The sequence below is a fragment of the Terrapene carolina genome, unplaced genomic scaffold (assembly GCF_002925995.2).
Source record: "Terrapene carolina triunguis isolate 2854851 unplaced genomic scaffold, T_m_triunguis-2.0 Scaffold103, whole genome shotgun sequence".
NCBI classification, from domain to species: domain Eukaryota; kingdom Metazoa; phylum Chordata; order Testudines; family Emydidae; genus Terrapene; species Terrapene triunguis.
The window spans coordinates 5,216,581-5,232,173 of record NW_020664454.1 but is presented as its reverse complement, the minus strand read 5'-3'; the positions used below and the strand labels follow the sequence as shown (position 1 = coordinate 5,232,173).

Here is a 15,593-nt window from a genome sequence, read left to right as displayed (position 1 = left end):
ATTAGAGACACAGTGAAAATTGTGTAAATAAAGAAACTATCTGCTAATATGCAATAATTTGCTAAACTTACAATTTATTCATTTTTCTTTTTGTAGTGAAATTTGAAATTACCCTGCAGTGCCAGAAGAACACCAGTAAATTACAAAAGAAAATGCATTCAAACAGAGAACCTATATTCAATCAGCTAGTTGGAAGAATACTGTTTATCAGCAGTATTACTGGTCAATACCAATACTAAGTAACCCTCACAAACTCATACAAAATAAAGTAGAAAAGTCTTACTCCATGAAATAGTTTAGAAACATTTTGTGCTAATCCACGTTTCATTAATAACAGAATTAGCCACATTTGGCTGTTCATTGTGGTTTGGCTTTGAATCCATAATGAATAGCTATTTGTACTTATATTTATTACAAGGGCAGCATTTATCAGAGCTAATGAGTGGACGAATGGAGAGACAGGCACATAAATGAATATGGAAGTGAATAGCTGAATGAAGTGCAGCAACAGGAGAGAGTTGTACAGGATTCAACTATGCAAACTCACCAATAGCAGGTATATAATTTTATATGCTGACACCCTGTCTTCTCCTTGCATTCTGTCTACTAATAGGAGGAAATGTAAACTACATGTAGTATTGCCAACCTCAAGAGATCAAAAATCATGAGTCAGACCCCCTCCCCCCAAAATCATGAGATTTTAAGAACTCCAGCAAATCATGATTTATAGTCTGTCGCTTGACTCTTTCATTCCACTCTACTTCTCTACCAATGTGTGAGAGATCATTTCAGGTTGAAAAGCCAACCGTTAATGCTCACAAAAATGCATGCGTCTCCATCTGCTCAGATGGAGACTCCACTTACCCAAAGGGCTTGTATACCCTTACCATGCTGTGATTGATGCATCGGCGTTCAATTTAGCAGGTCTAGTGAAGGCCCGCTAAACTGACTGCAGATCGCTCTCCCATTGACTCCTGTACTCCACTTGCATAGTGTGGACCCCGTGGTAAGTACATCTAAGCTTAGGGTGACCAGATAGCAAGTGTGAAAAATCGGGACAGGGGTGAAGGGTAATAGGAGCCCATATAAAAAAAAGCCTCAAATATCAGGACTGTCCCTATAAAATCAGGACATCGGCTCATCCTAAGCTACGTCGATTTGAGTTGCGCTATTTACGTAACTCAAATTGCGTAGCTTAGATCGACTTTTCCCTTTAGCGTAGACAAGGCTTAAGATAGTAATAGGAAATGGATGGCAGTTCCCCTATCTTGACTCTCTCCCATCCTAGTTTATTTGCTTTGATAAAAAGAAGGTCTGGATGGTAAATAGTTTGAGTACCACTGACCTAATTAATGCATCATGATTCACACTCACACACAGAACTTGTATTACTTTATTGGGTTGATGAATTACAGATATTCACATTAAAGACCTTAATATTAACTCCCGGTTTAGCTGAATAGAAATGTGTCAAGAGACGGACTTAAGCAACAATGAGTATTGTGTACATAGTACGCAAGAGCAGAAGAGAAATATGCTCAGTCATTACATTTGAGTAAACTCACATGTTTATGTAGTCCTGCAATAAAAGAACAGATGACGGATTCACAAATAAGCATGAAATAACTAATCAAAATAAATAAATGGGCAGCTATCCAGTGGGCAGCCCCCTCAGGAGCACAGTTATAGAATCCCCTTAATTAAATATTTCAAAAAAATTAAGTATTGAAAGTATTTGTAATACTCCATAATGACACTGTTTTATGCAAAAACTTACTGTCAGAGATCCTAGAGACCATCCCTTCATGGCCACCCACTAGGCGACTCCAAGCTTCTGCTGCTCTAGATCCCCGGGATGTGTTAAGCATCTGGAGCGTCAACGGAGTCCAACCACTGCCCAAATCTTGGGGTCCCTAAGCACACTCTCAGGGCGCAGACCTTCCATCTGACACCCCCTTCTGAGTGTTGGAACCTGCTTTCCAGCCACCCTAACCCCTCTAAACACAGCCATGACCCCTCAATACTTAAACACACGGCTCTACCAGAACTCCGCCCAATAGGTGGAAAGCTTCTGGTTTACAATTTAACTCCTTTAGGTGTGTGCAGTAGTTGTGAAGCCAGTTACATATCCTCTCTCTCTCTCTCTCTCACACACACACACACACACACACACACACTTTCAAAAGTACCAGGGGGTGCTCAACCCCCCCCCACCTCTTCCCACCTAGTTCCGCCCCATCCCCCAAACGCGCCGCGTCCTCGCTCCCCCCCCCCGCATGCCATGAAACAGCTGATTGCGGCAGCCAGGAGGCGCCAATCTGTGGGGCCCGCTGGTGGGCGGGAGGCACTGGGGGGGCAAAGCTGAGAGGGGGGCTGCCGCCGGTGGGTGCTGAGCACCCATCATTTTTTCCCCTGCAACCCCAGAGCACCCACGGAGTCAGCGCCTATGCACACACACACCACTGTGTTCAATCTATCAATTTTAGGCTCTTTTCTCCTTAAGCACAGGAGAGTACAGATCATACAAAACAATAAAACACTCTAAACGCTGCGTCCCTCACTAGCTCACCTCCCTTGGGAGATCATCTGTGTTCTGTCAGTCAGGGTCTTTTATCATATTGCCTACCCTGCTCCTGCAGCAGCCTCCCTCATCCTACTCTGGTGCAAGATAGCGCTGTCCCGATTTCCACTTCCCCCAAGAGTCCCTTTATAGACTCCTGCTGGGGACATCTGACTCTTTTGTTCTCCACCTGGTAACTTTCCAATACTTCCAAACTCCTCTTCCGCCTTCAGATAAATGGAGGAAAGGTCTTCACCCAGCTAGAGCAAATCCAGTGTCACAATCCTGTGTGTGATGATCACTCACCATTGTCTTTGGCCTGGCTGGCAGAGACATGATACAACCCTGCTAATGCAGCGTTGCTGTAGCCATGTGGGTCCCAGGATATTAGAGAGATAAGGTGGGTGAGGGAATATTTTTTATGGGACCAATTTCTGTCGGTGAGAGAGACAAGCTTTCGAACTACACAGAGCTCTTCTTCAATTCCTGGGGCATCCACAGTGATTTCCATGATACAATTTCATAAAATCATCCACAATTCAGAAGTGGTGCAGACAGAATCCACAGTTGATCACACTTATATCAGTCATTCATATAAGCAATAATGCCACAGTAAAAACAATGGGATTGGTTTAGCCTTTTGCTTGAAGCAACACTTCCTTGACTCTACCCCTTTCCTGCATCTCCGTACCTGCCTCCTCCTGCTCCAGATGCTCCACAATCCCCTCCCCATCCCTCTCTCCTGCTCCCAAAGTCTGCTCCTGCTCCCCCACACTCTCCCCATCCACCCTTCAGTGTCTCTGCTGCTCCTCACAGTCCCTGACTGCGTCCTGTCCAGCACCCAGACCCATAGAGTGGCAACCATTTTGCCTATGGGCCTGCCTTCAGTTCAACTGAAAACAATAGGGGGCAGCAGCTAACTTTATAAAGGGCAGCCTCACGTCCAATGCAAATAGATCATAGGGAAATGGCGGCCATCTTGCTGGCCTCGGCCCCACTGACAGTAATAGGAGATGGTGGCTATTTTGAATAAGGGAAACTTTGTGAGTTGGTGCCTTGCATCGTGTTTTCACGAGACAGGTAAAAGCCACCCCAAAATTGCTAGAGTCACGATAAAATCATGGGAGTTGGCAGTACTGCACATGTCCTTCCTTCATCTACAAATCTTTCATGACTTCTCAGAGGAGGGCACCAACTGCCCAATGCACTTCTCCACACTTACTTTTGACAGGTGGCTTGAGCTTCTTTCATTGTGTTTCCTGCATTCAGCATGTCCTGGGCATCAAAAGTCATCATGGCTTGCATTTCCAGTATGGTGGCATATGTCAGTGCGTGATACATACTGTCCTTAGTTCTGTTTAAAAACAAAAACAAAAAACTAATCTTACTTTCAAAACTGTTAAAGACTTGGCCAAATGTCTCAGCGTTTCACGCCTATCTCCCACCTTCCACCCTCAATTTGAATACACAGACACTGCAGGATTTCACATGGAACTTTATAAGGCATTTTTTCAATCCTTTATTTATTCTCATGGCTCTTCTCTGAATGGTCTTCAATTTTTCAACAACTGTCTTAACATGTAGAAACCCGAACTGGACACCATATTCCAGTAGCAGTCAAACCTGTGCCAAATATGGAGGTAATATAATCTCTCCACTACTATTTGATATTCCCATTTATACATCAAAGGATTCCATTAGCCCTTTTAGTCACAGGGTCACACTGGGAGCTCATGTTCTTCTGATTATCCACCTTGACCCCCAAGGTTTTTTTTCCCCCAGAGTCACTACTTCTCAGGAGAGAGATCCCCATTCTGTAAACGTGGCCTGCAAACTTTGTTCCTAGAGATAGGACTCTACATTTGGCTGTATTTAAACACATTATTTTCTTGCACCTAGCTTACCAGGCGAAGTGCCTCGCTCTGTATCAATGACTTTATGTTCTTCATTATTTACCACTCCCACTATCTTTGTGTGATCTGCAAACTTTATCAATAATGATTTTATGTTTTCTTCCAGGTCACTAATAAAAATATTAAATAGTGTAGAGCGAAGAAATTATTCCTGGAGGCGTCCACTAGAAATACATACATTTAATGATGACTACCCATTTACAATTATATTTTGAGATCTACCAACTAGCTGTTCTTTTTTCTATTAATTAATTTTTAAAATATATTCAGAGGATGTGATGGAGATTCCCACAACTGAGTCATTCTTTTTAGGTGGCAAATCTGAGGAACTCTCCCAGATTGGTCCATAGATGTGGTTTGGGAACAAACTGATAAATTAAACAGTAATAAGTCACCAGCACCAGATGGTATTCATCCAAAAGTTCTGAAGGAACTCAAATATGAAATTGCAGAACTACTAACTGTAGTATGTAACCTATAGCTTAAGTCAGCCTCTGTACCAGATGACTGGAGGATAGTCAATGTGATGACAATTTTTTTTAAAAGGCTCCAGAGGTGGTCGTAGCAATTACAGACCGGTAAGCCTAACTTCACTATAGTTTCAACTAGTTTGCCTGGTACTGAAGAACAGAATTATCAGACTCTTAGATGAACACAATATGTTGGGGAAGAGTCAATACAGCTTTTGTAAAGGGAAATCATGCCTCACCAATCTATTAGCATTCTTTGAGGGGGACAACAAAGAGGTGGACAAGGGTGATCCAGTGGATATAGCTTACTTGGACTTTCAGAAAGCCTTTGACAAGGACCATCATCAAAGGCTCTTAAGCAAAGTAAGCAGTCAGAGAAAGTCCGTTCTGGCTTTAGGCAGGAAAGAAAACATGGCACATCCCTTGAAGGTCACAACCACTGTTGCATCATTGGCCATCACAGTATTAAATGTAGAACTTTACCTATAATGAAAGCCTTTCACACTCCCTGTCTAAACTCCTGTTTCTGTTTGCCTCCTGAGGAGTTTGGCTGGCAACTGACTTCTCTGGGAAACCTCATTGCTCAGCTCCTTTCCCTCACCAATGGGGAGGGATTAATTACTCAGAGATTTAAAAAAACAGAGCTGATCACAGACCCAAGGATCCCAGACTCAATCCTCACAGAGACACGAACAAACAGACCTGGCTTACCTACTCTGTTGAGAGCCCAAAAGCCCAGCCTCATGGAGAACAACCAACAGACCAGAAACACACCCCAGGGCACTGTGGACCCATGGTTGAGCACTGCTGCTCTAGAGCTCTGCGTGGATACAAAAATTTGGATCCGCATCCAATCCGCAAAGACGTAAACAATACAATCACAGAGGCAGATATTCACGGATATAAAGCAGATATCCATGGATTTTCAGGGTTCTAGAAACAAGAGGTGCAGAGCCCAACAGATAACCAGGCTCCATGTTTCACTTCAAGAGTTTGGATTGCAAAGGGACATTCACCTACATCTGATATAGAAAAAGCTTTTTGACTCCCATCCTACATAGGTGTAAATGGATGTGTTAGACAGGAGCTACCCAGAATCCTCCGCTTTCCACTTATTTGCCACTCAAGAACAGTAATGTGCCCAAGCTGCAAACAGAACTACAGATGGTTTGGTTTCATCATTAGCATTCCATGAGGTTCAATTCTCGGGTTATATCATCCATGACAAAATTCCAAGGAGAGCAAACCAGCAGTGGGTCCAATACACTGAGTATTAAATAAAGAGCAGAGGATAATCCTGAGATTTTTCTCTAGTACTGAAACTGACCTGTAGTTCCTTGAGAGAACAGTAATTAGTACATCCAGGCCCAGAAGTTGTTGAACCTTGGATCTTATAACATGTAATACATGTAACATTTTTCAAGGCAGTATCATATCTCGGATGAGGATGTATCTCTGATGCAGAGGTGATTGTTGGAGTTTATTTAATTTCAGAATGGGCTCTTCCGTATCGTAGACAAAGGTATAACAAAATGCCATGGCTGGAAGTTGAAACTAGACAAACTCAGACTAGAACTAAAGTGCACATTTTTAACAAACTGGATGTTTTTCTGGTTCAAACAGGAATGAATTCAGTAAAGTCCTATGGCCTGTGTTATGCAGGAGATCAGAGTAGATGATCACAATGGTCCTGTTTGGCCTTTTCTGAATCTATACCATTGAATAAGAACTGTAACAGCTTTTAGGAAGAGGCCTAAAGCAGCATGTTGGATCTTGATCAGCATCACATGTAAAAAGAGGGATGCAAGAGAGTAAACAGGATCTACAAGTTCCAGAAATCAACTGCACCGGTTTCAGCAGAAAAGGCCAAAGGAAGAATGCATTACGGAGACCGAACCTTTCTATCCTTAGAAGTAGCCCCATCAGAGCAGGGCTAAGCAGACTGGCAGACCAATGAAGAGGGAAAAAGCCTATAATTCCTCTGCCTATGCTGCAGTGTTCTATGTGCAGAGGACTTCCGTCTCAATTCCATACTTCTCATGAGTGAATAGAGATTCGCTAGTAATAAAGAATAATAGTAAAGAGTTGAAAACCAGCCAGTCCAATAAGAAACCCATTTTATGCAAGTCAAGGCACAATTTAACAAAAACCTCTCTCCTCCAACAACCAGGACTTCACCATTGTTTTCTAAAGCACACTAACTTGATAACAAATTAGTGCAAACTGAGCCTCAATTAAATTATATCCCTCTAAAATAAGTGTTTTATCGACTTAGTTGAGTCATATTGCCCTAATCTTTTTATACGAACAGATACAAGCTGTGCCTTCCCATTTAGTCTTTTTTAATCAGAAGTTTCTGCCACTAGTACATGATCTGTTTGCTCTCAGCTGTTGCCAGAATTACACAAAAATAGGAGGCTAACGAGCAGGTTTGTATAAATAATAAATACTAATCTGTGCTTCTGTAACAGCTTTCCTCTGAGGATCTTCTGATCTACACTAGCATATGTAAGTGCAGAAGCAGGCCAGCCAGTATTTTGGACATTTTCTGTCAGTGTTATTAAAGCTCCCATGGGGGAGACAAATCAGTATAATTTTATAGCTAGACTCCAGAGAACGGTAAAACCAGATTTGCCCCTTCCCACCAATTCCCCTGCAACGCTGGCTGACATTTCTGTAGTGCATGTAATCCAAATGATCCCAAAGCTCAATAACTTTTACCTGCTGATTACAAAACTATATGTATAGGACAGAATCATTTTACTCACCCAATTGAAATGCAGTCATTTTGGGGGTGAAAGAAAGTAGGCTTTAAATAAAGAGCAGCTACAAAAGAGTTCAGAGCAATGGGACAAAGCACTGAGATCTGCCAGATGCGTCAGCAGTCTGATCACTGAAGCCTCAATTAGTTCCCCCCGGAACGTCTGACTGAATAATGAGCTAATCAGAAGGAGAAGCTGGGGAGGTAAGGAACTAATTAGCCCCCAAGCTGACCAACAGGATAAAAGGTGGGAGGTGTTACTGAGGAGAGAGCTAGCTGAGCCTGGACTGAAGGAGCTCCCTAGAGAGAGGGAGACCTCCTTTCCTCCTAGGACCCTAGCCAAGAAATGTTGAAAGAAGTAGAGGTTCAAACCGTGATGTTGCACTATATGGGTGTTGGTGGGTGGGTTTAGAATAAAATATAAACTGCACCCAAGAAGAAAGTGCGTCTGAACAGTTTCTAAGGCATCACAGGATGGGGACAGAGCGTGGCCCTGTCACAGGCAGAAAGTGAAGAATACCATATCATACTGAAACTACATGTGAATTTTTGGTTTGGAGAATGTAATTTCCTAGTTGGAATGTGGCCATGACATGGGATTAAAATCCTGAAGAATGGAGCCATGGCACCTTTAATGACCACAAGTATTCAGGATCCTGGTTTTACATTACATCCAAAAGTTGTCATGAGCAAACACTGGCTAGGCAGGTATTTGTAGAGAAGCCTATAAAGGTAGGAACCCTGTCCCTAGCAGGCGATGCCAGTTTCACCCAGGGATAAAACCAATCTGGCTGAGTTTCAGTCATTAAGTCTGGAAGAGTGATGATAGATTAGGGGAAGCAGTAGGAGGATCTGGTGAAGATTACATCAACCCGGCTGACGGAAGGTATTTATCCAACACTTGTGACTCAGGCTTGCCAGTTAGGTGCATTGCTAGATCCCCAGCTGTTATGTGATCATATAACTCAGCAGCAGCGCCCAGAAAGGCTTTTATTCGTCCACATCTGCACAGGAAGTTGTGACCTTTTCTTTCGGATAGCCACCATGATCCATGCCTTTATCTCCTCCGGATTAGACAACTACAATGTGCCACTCACTCCTTATGGCGCTACACTGTAAGTTCATTTAGAAACAGAAGCTGGTGCACAATACATCAGCCTGTGTATTAAGTAGTGTACCCCACCAGCACTTTGGGAGCTTCATCCACTTCCTTCAGGTTTCTGGGTGGAGGTAAAGGTGTGTTGACTGCAAGCTCGAAAGGGCTTGGAGCCTTCCACCTGAGAAACCAACCCTCTTCCTGTGAGACATTGCCACGGTTACAATCAAGTGATGCATTAGAGCAGGAACTTTCTTGCTTAACAAGAAAGGGAGCAGTTGGCAAGGTGGTCCTCTATGACGGCCCTTCAACTTTCATATTCATTCCCATCCTTTCTTCCAAAATAGCTCAGATTTGTTGACCTCAAGGCACTTACTTTTGCATACTTTGAAGGCTTTTTTGTTAATTGTTAGGGTGGCTGACGGTTGGGAAAGATTAATATTCTACATAAAAAATGAAATAAAAATAAAACCTCAAGGCCCAGGTCTGCATGGTGAAGAATAGGTCACGAATTGGACCCTACAATTAGGACAAACATTATTGGTGGAGAGAAGAGGGAAATTGGCTCTAAAATCTAAAAAGCAGCAACCAAAAGATCTTTATGTAATCTGAAGAAAGAAGCCACATAAATATTTTAATGAAACTAGATCTGCCTTTCTGACACGCTCTTCTATCAGGAACAGAGATTTTATCACTACACAGAAGCACCCAGACACCTTCCCAAGGCATTTATTTTTAAACTGCTAGGAAAGACCTGTCAGTTAAAGCTCTGTCTCAGCTGCTGCAATAGATATTGTCATATATGCAGAGTCTAGTTCTGCTCTCAGTTACACCTGATGCAAATGAGATGAAGATTAATGGAGCTAAACTGATTTTTAGATGCCAAACGTGGCTAAATTGGTTATTTCAGTGGAATTGCAATGGTGTAACCCAGAACAGAATATGTCCCACACCATAAGTGATAAATCCACAAAATCTAAAACAAAGAATTATTGGGACAACAGGTAAGAATTCTGAAAAATAAATACTTTTACAGGCTGTGCAAACCCATTTCAAATCTCAGCATGCTAAAAAGCAACAATGAGGAACTGATGCCCCACCCCCAAAGAAAATGTTGCCTATTATTACACATCCCATTCCCACAACTATTGTCATTCCCTAAAGAGATAGCGTGTGTTTGTAACGAAGATCATTTGTATTGCCTGTGGTGTCAAGGGCTAAGGGGTTGGGGGCCTCCCTTTGACAATGGACTAAGATGAAAGATCAGTTTGAAAATGGTTTTGCAATTAAATAAATTCATATTCAAGATATGAGGATATAAAGTCAGCTCGTGAAATGAATTCAACAGGGCCCTATGAAAACAGAATGGAAACTATATGCAATGAACGAGAATAAAAATGGATGGATAGACAAATATCTAGGCCCCTTCACAACAGGGGTCTCAGTGTCACTTTTGCAGCATTTTACTATCCCCTTTTTCTTTTTTAAATACAAAGTAAACATACCCACATGGGCACAGGGACATTTCGCACGTGATTTTGGTGAAAATAGTGCTGCTCTTGTTAACATTTCGTGACAACCTCCCACGCTACAAAAACCACAACACTTCAGCACTGGGAATAAGGCAGATATCATCCCAAACCACTAGAAGGCTCACCGACTCCACAATTTGCCAAAAGCACATTTTACACAGTATCACCAACAGTGCAACCTACAGAGCCAGTACCTTTAGTATCGAGGAGTGGGGTCAGTGCCCAAATAAGGTAGGTACATCACACCCACTGGAATGAATCCTTGACACATACCAAGCATAACAGCACTTTCCTTTGGTGGCGCCTGCTGTGACAGGCAGGGTGGACAGGGAGAAGAGCAGGAAAGAGATGCACAACACTGAGATTTATTTTATGTGGAGGCGGGGCGTGAGGCTGGCTGAAGCAATAAATGGGGGAAGTGCAGCTTGGTGGCCCAGCTGCTTTTCTGGATGTCTCAGGCCCATCCCAGCTCTGAGCAAATGCAAAAAGACTTATAAGGCAGCCATTTTGTTTTCTTTTAACTCTTGCACACCAATGACTAGAGTCCAGATTGTCTCCAGCCCAACAAATCACTGATTTCACAGGGTACTTGTAAATGGAAGCAGTTTAGGATGAAAGAAAGTGACATAGCAAAGCGCCAAAGCAAGAACTGACCCTATATCCAATTGTGTTCACTGTATACATCAGCAGCTTGAAATAAGGAAGGAGCAGTGTCGAAATCTGCTGATGGCACAACACTAGGCAAAACAACCTGTGGCAGCAGGGGTGGGAGCTGGCAATAAAATACAAAAGGACTTGGGAAGCAAAGAACTCAGGCAGATGCAAGTTAAAGTATGAAAACTGTGGGAATAAAGAGAGAGACAAAAAATTTAAAAAGTGATCATATACCCTCATTGCTCGTAACCAGGGTTGTGTGTATAATGCAATTTTGCAACTGTCAGCATGGCTACAGTGGCGTGTGTGTGTTTTAGTTGCTGCATAAATGTATTTCAGAAGCAAAGAACTCCTTTAACAAAATTAACTCTCTAGCCTTCAAGGTCACAAAGAGAACCTTTCAAATGTCAACTGAGACCTTGTCTACTCTGGGAATTGGCCCCAAATCCAACAATCAATTGATGGCCAGCCACTGCACCACTACAAACCCCAAATACAGGCAAGGGGGGAAAAATCAGATTTACACTGCTCCGCTTTACACAAGGGAACATTCAATAAGATTTAAAAGGTGCAAAATTCAAACTGAGAAAAGGAAATTAATTACATATTGTGTGAAAAGATACTATGGCAATGAGTTCAGGCATTTAAGGCCAAGATCTCAACAAGATTCAAAAAAGGGATTGGACATTTATATGGGTATCAAGAATATCCAGATTTACCATAATTATAACAATTTTTTGTAGAAGGGATATTAAACCCCATGCTTCAGGGCTTAATCCAATCTCAATCTATTATTAGATATGAGGATGAAATCTATTACGAGTGGCAAGTTACCTTACATCTGCCTACTGCAGAGTCTCTTAATTTCCTCTGAAGCAACTGGTGCTAGCCACTGTCAGAGACCGGACACTGGAGTAGATGGACCTTGGGTCTGATCCAGTATGACAGTTCTTACCTTCCAATGAGTTTACCCTAGTTTCAAGCAGGGTTGAGCTCCAATGAAGCTGTGGCTTTCTTTGTCTACACTTGGGTTTACACTGAGACAGCTACATCAATGGCACTTGATCCTACAACCTGGCCTTATCTAAGTTGCTGAGTAAGGACTATTCACATAGGATGATTAATTAGTTTTAATTTTCTAAGGTTTCTCCATTGCTTGTGGGATTATCACTGAAAGGGCTGATGGAAGAAGTGTGCTCGGAGAAGGATATGTATCTGGATGGAGATCATTAAATCTGATACTTGACACTAGAGGGATGTAAATTTTAATCTGTACTAGTTTGTTGTGCATTGCCTGGCTTGTGTAGACCCTGCTGACATGCACAGAAAGTTCTCTACTGGGCTTTAATGTAGTCCTGCTTCAAATAGTACTACATTAACCAGCACTAGGGAACTTTTAGCAAATGCCAGCAGGGTCCACATGGATAAGATAGTCCACACTAGCTTGTTATGCACTAAAATTCACACCCTCCTGGTGTGGACTAAAGCACCATATAGATGTCGGAGAAAAACAGAGTTTTCACTATTTGTTTAGGTACAGCAAGTCAGATGCTTTATTTATATGGTGCTTCCACATAGATAACCCCAAGATGTTGTGGATATGGCAGCTGCACAAAGTACTATAACCACTGATCAATACCATGCCATTTACCTGTCTCAGTGGGGGGAAAGGGGGGAAATCTTTCCTTCTTCCAACACCAGCAACTTGTTATGTACAACCTAAAAGGTTATTTTATTTTCCCACCTCCTCCAATCCAAAAGGAATATTACTTATCTGTCTAGTGCTCAAAGTGTAGTGGCAGTTCTAATGGAAGATGAAGAAAGCAAAGAAAAAAACAAAGCAAAAAGCTGGTAAAAGTATTCAACTTACTTCGCTTGCAGGGAAGCAAGGGCCTCAGGAAATTTGTTGCTTAGAAATAAATCCACAGCCATCATACATTCATCCAGGGCTACATTCAGGTCTGACGCAGATCTGTCAAAAAAAATATTAAAGAATGACAAAACCTACTACTTCCAATCCTGTTACTGAGCTTCTCATTTCTTGTAATGACAACATTTATGAGAAGTCCACTAATACACCACATAACAACTAACCCCCTAGCTTTGTAGTAAATATGCTGTCAGGAAATCAGAAATTAGTTATCACTTTAGATATTCCTTTATCTGTCCCTCATTCCCTCTCTCTCTCTCACACACACAGCCTCCACCCATCACCTTCTGGTCAGTTTCTTCTATAAGATCTTAAATCCCTTTGCATTAGGTTTGTAAGACAGAGTGCCCTCTTGTCTTGGTGCCATGTTATCATATACAGACAGCATGTCACCACCTAAAGATGCACCATCCCCACATTATGACATTTTCAGATTCAAATTAAATCCAAGGCTCGTTAAACTGCCCTGCAGATTCTAGGCTCACTGATCAGAATTGAGATCAGCCCATAAATCTTCGGACTGGTGGTAACCCTTCATTCAGTGCCATTCCTGAGCTAGTAAAAAAAGCTACAAAGACAAAGTGGTCCCTGCCCCAGAAGTAGAGAATAAGCAGTGCTCTTTGCCCCCTTTCACCCTGGAACAAAGGACTAAACGGACTTGAGATGGGACCCAAGCCGCACAGTTCAGGTGGTGGTTAAATGCAGGGTTTTGGTTTGGTCCATTATAGAACTAAGGACCAGCTGCAAAGTCGGGATCCTTACCTAAACGTTTCCAAAGTTTGGTGATGGTTGTGTAACCCACACCCCTCTGGGGTGTGGTGTTCTGACCCATCTAGTGGCACCGAGACCACAGACAGAGACATTTTTTATTTATATATATAGCCTTAGCTAAGACCCATGAAGTAGAGGCTCATGCACTAAGCTCCGGAGGCCCCAAGTTCGATCCCGCCTGCCGACAACCTGGGTCTGTCGGCGTTACAAGTGGGGGTGCTTGTCCGGGATTTCAATTGGGAAGTCTCTGAAGCGTGAAACATGCTTCCTCAGCTAGGGGAAGTATATAACCACACACCTTCTGGGTGTGGTGTCCTGTCCCATCTAGTGGCTTGGAGACCACTTAGAGAGAGAGAGATTAAGGAGTCTGCTCTACAGCCTTCGCTAAGCCATATGGCTTTTAGCTCATGCACTGAGCTCCAGAGGCCCCAAGTTTGATCCTGCCCACTGACAACTTGGGTGTCGGTGTTACAGTTGCATCCAGGGTTTTGGTTCAGGTCCATCTCTAAGATATCCAAAATTAATAAGGGCAGAACAAAAAAAACAAAAACAAAAAAAAAAACCACTGATCAGACCCTTCCTTTACCCTACCTACCCTGTAAGATGAGAACAAGGGCTCTCAATGAAATTAAGGAAAATATTTCTTCATACAGCTTGCTATCAGTCTATGGATTTCATTACTGCAGTGGGATCAGAATGTCAAATACTGTGCCTGGATTATTTTATAATAAAAACATTAGTAGTTAAGCATGCTAGAATATGGTATAAGCTGATCATTGCAGAGGTCAGAAAGCAATCATCCCTTCAACATGCAGCATAACTGGCTAGTTGCAGCAGGGTTCCCCCCCCCATCTTCTGAAGTCACTGCTTGAGACAAAATACTGGATTTGAGGGACTAATGGTCTCGGACAGCATGGAAACGCCTACATACATTGTTGCTGGAATGGCCTCGTGGCAGTACTGTTTAACCCACATTTTGTGCGGCCATCGACCACAAAGTATGAGAAAGAAATAAGTCACTACAGCTATGTATATTCAAATCAATTCAAATATCAGCCCCAAAGTGCTAGTTTGAGTAAAAAATAGCTGCAATATGCAGGTGAAAAACCAAATGCAGCATACCGTAATCAGAGGATTACTTCAGTGCCTTACCCTGACTGCATCGGTTTTCTTTAGGAGACTCTGATATTATGGCCTGATGCGTCAGGCCAATCTTTGATGAGTGCTTCTCAGATGGTCTCAGAATGACTGGTAATGAGATAATAGACCAGCTGAAAAGTTCTGGCCAAAGTTCAACACAAGACATAAAATTGTTGTACATGAAATGGCAGAAAGAACAATAGACTTTGCACTGGCAAGGTTAATGTACCCTGGGAAATGTCGAAACAGTTGAAATATGGGTATTTTGCACCTTTTAAAGAAAGACTAGATTTCATTAGTAAATGGTGCACAAGCTAGTTTGGGTAATTTTTACAAAGTAATAAAGACTCATTTTCTCCTCCATCTCTCCCTGACTTTGGTTGCTCTAACTAGCAAACTGTCTTGTGACTTGGAATCTGTTGCTTCCTTTTAAAAAAAAATTGCAAACATATAACTATCAAACTGAAAAAGAAATAGACCTCGAAAACAGGAAGTGTGCTAACAATATCACCCTAATGAGAAAAAGATCAGAGCTCAAAATAAGGCAACGAGAGGTTAGTAATTACACTGAGGACTTTGCAATAATTTTTCTTTACAAAGCAAAACACTTTATTGAAGAAAAACAGCATGATTTTTTCCATGCTCAAGAACCAGGCTTAGAAATTTGAGAGAAACACATTATGTGACAGTGTCTCATAGCGCCTGTATCTTCACACTTTTCAGTTGTGCTACCTATTGTTCTGCTCCTGGAAGGATTTCAGACATT

At 42.2% G+C, this 15,593-nt stretch overlaps 1 protein-coding gene across 1 annotated transcript in view; it reads right to left on the bottom strand.

The window, feature by feature from the left end:
* The window catches only part of LOC112112197 (tetratricopeptide repeat protein 39A), a 72,593-nt gene that overhangs the window by 43,899 nt on the left and 13,101 nt on the right, over positions 1-15,593 (bottom strand). Inside the window, exons 2-3 of the mRNA XM_026651809.2 lie at positions 12,857-12,958; positions 3,783-3,914 (exon numbers count right to left, since the gene is read on the bottom strand). Coding sequence (XP_026507594.1) covers positions 3,783-3,914; positions 12,857-12,958 — 234 coding nt within the window. The remainder of the gene's footprint in view (positions 1-3,782; positions 3,915-12,856; positions 12,959-15,593) is intronic.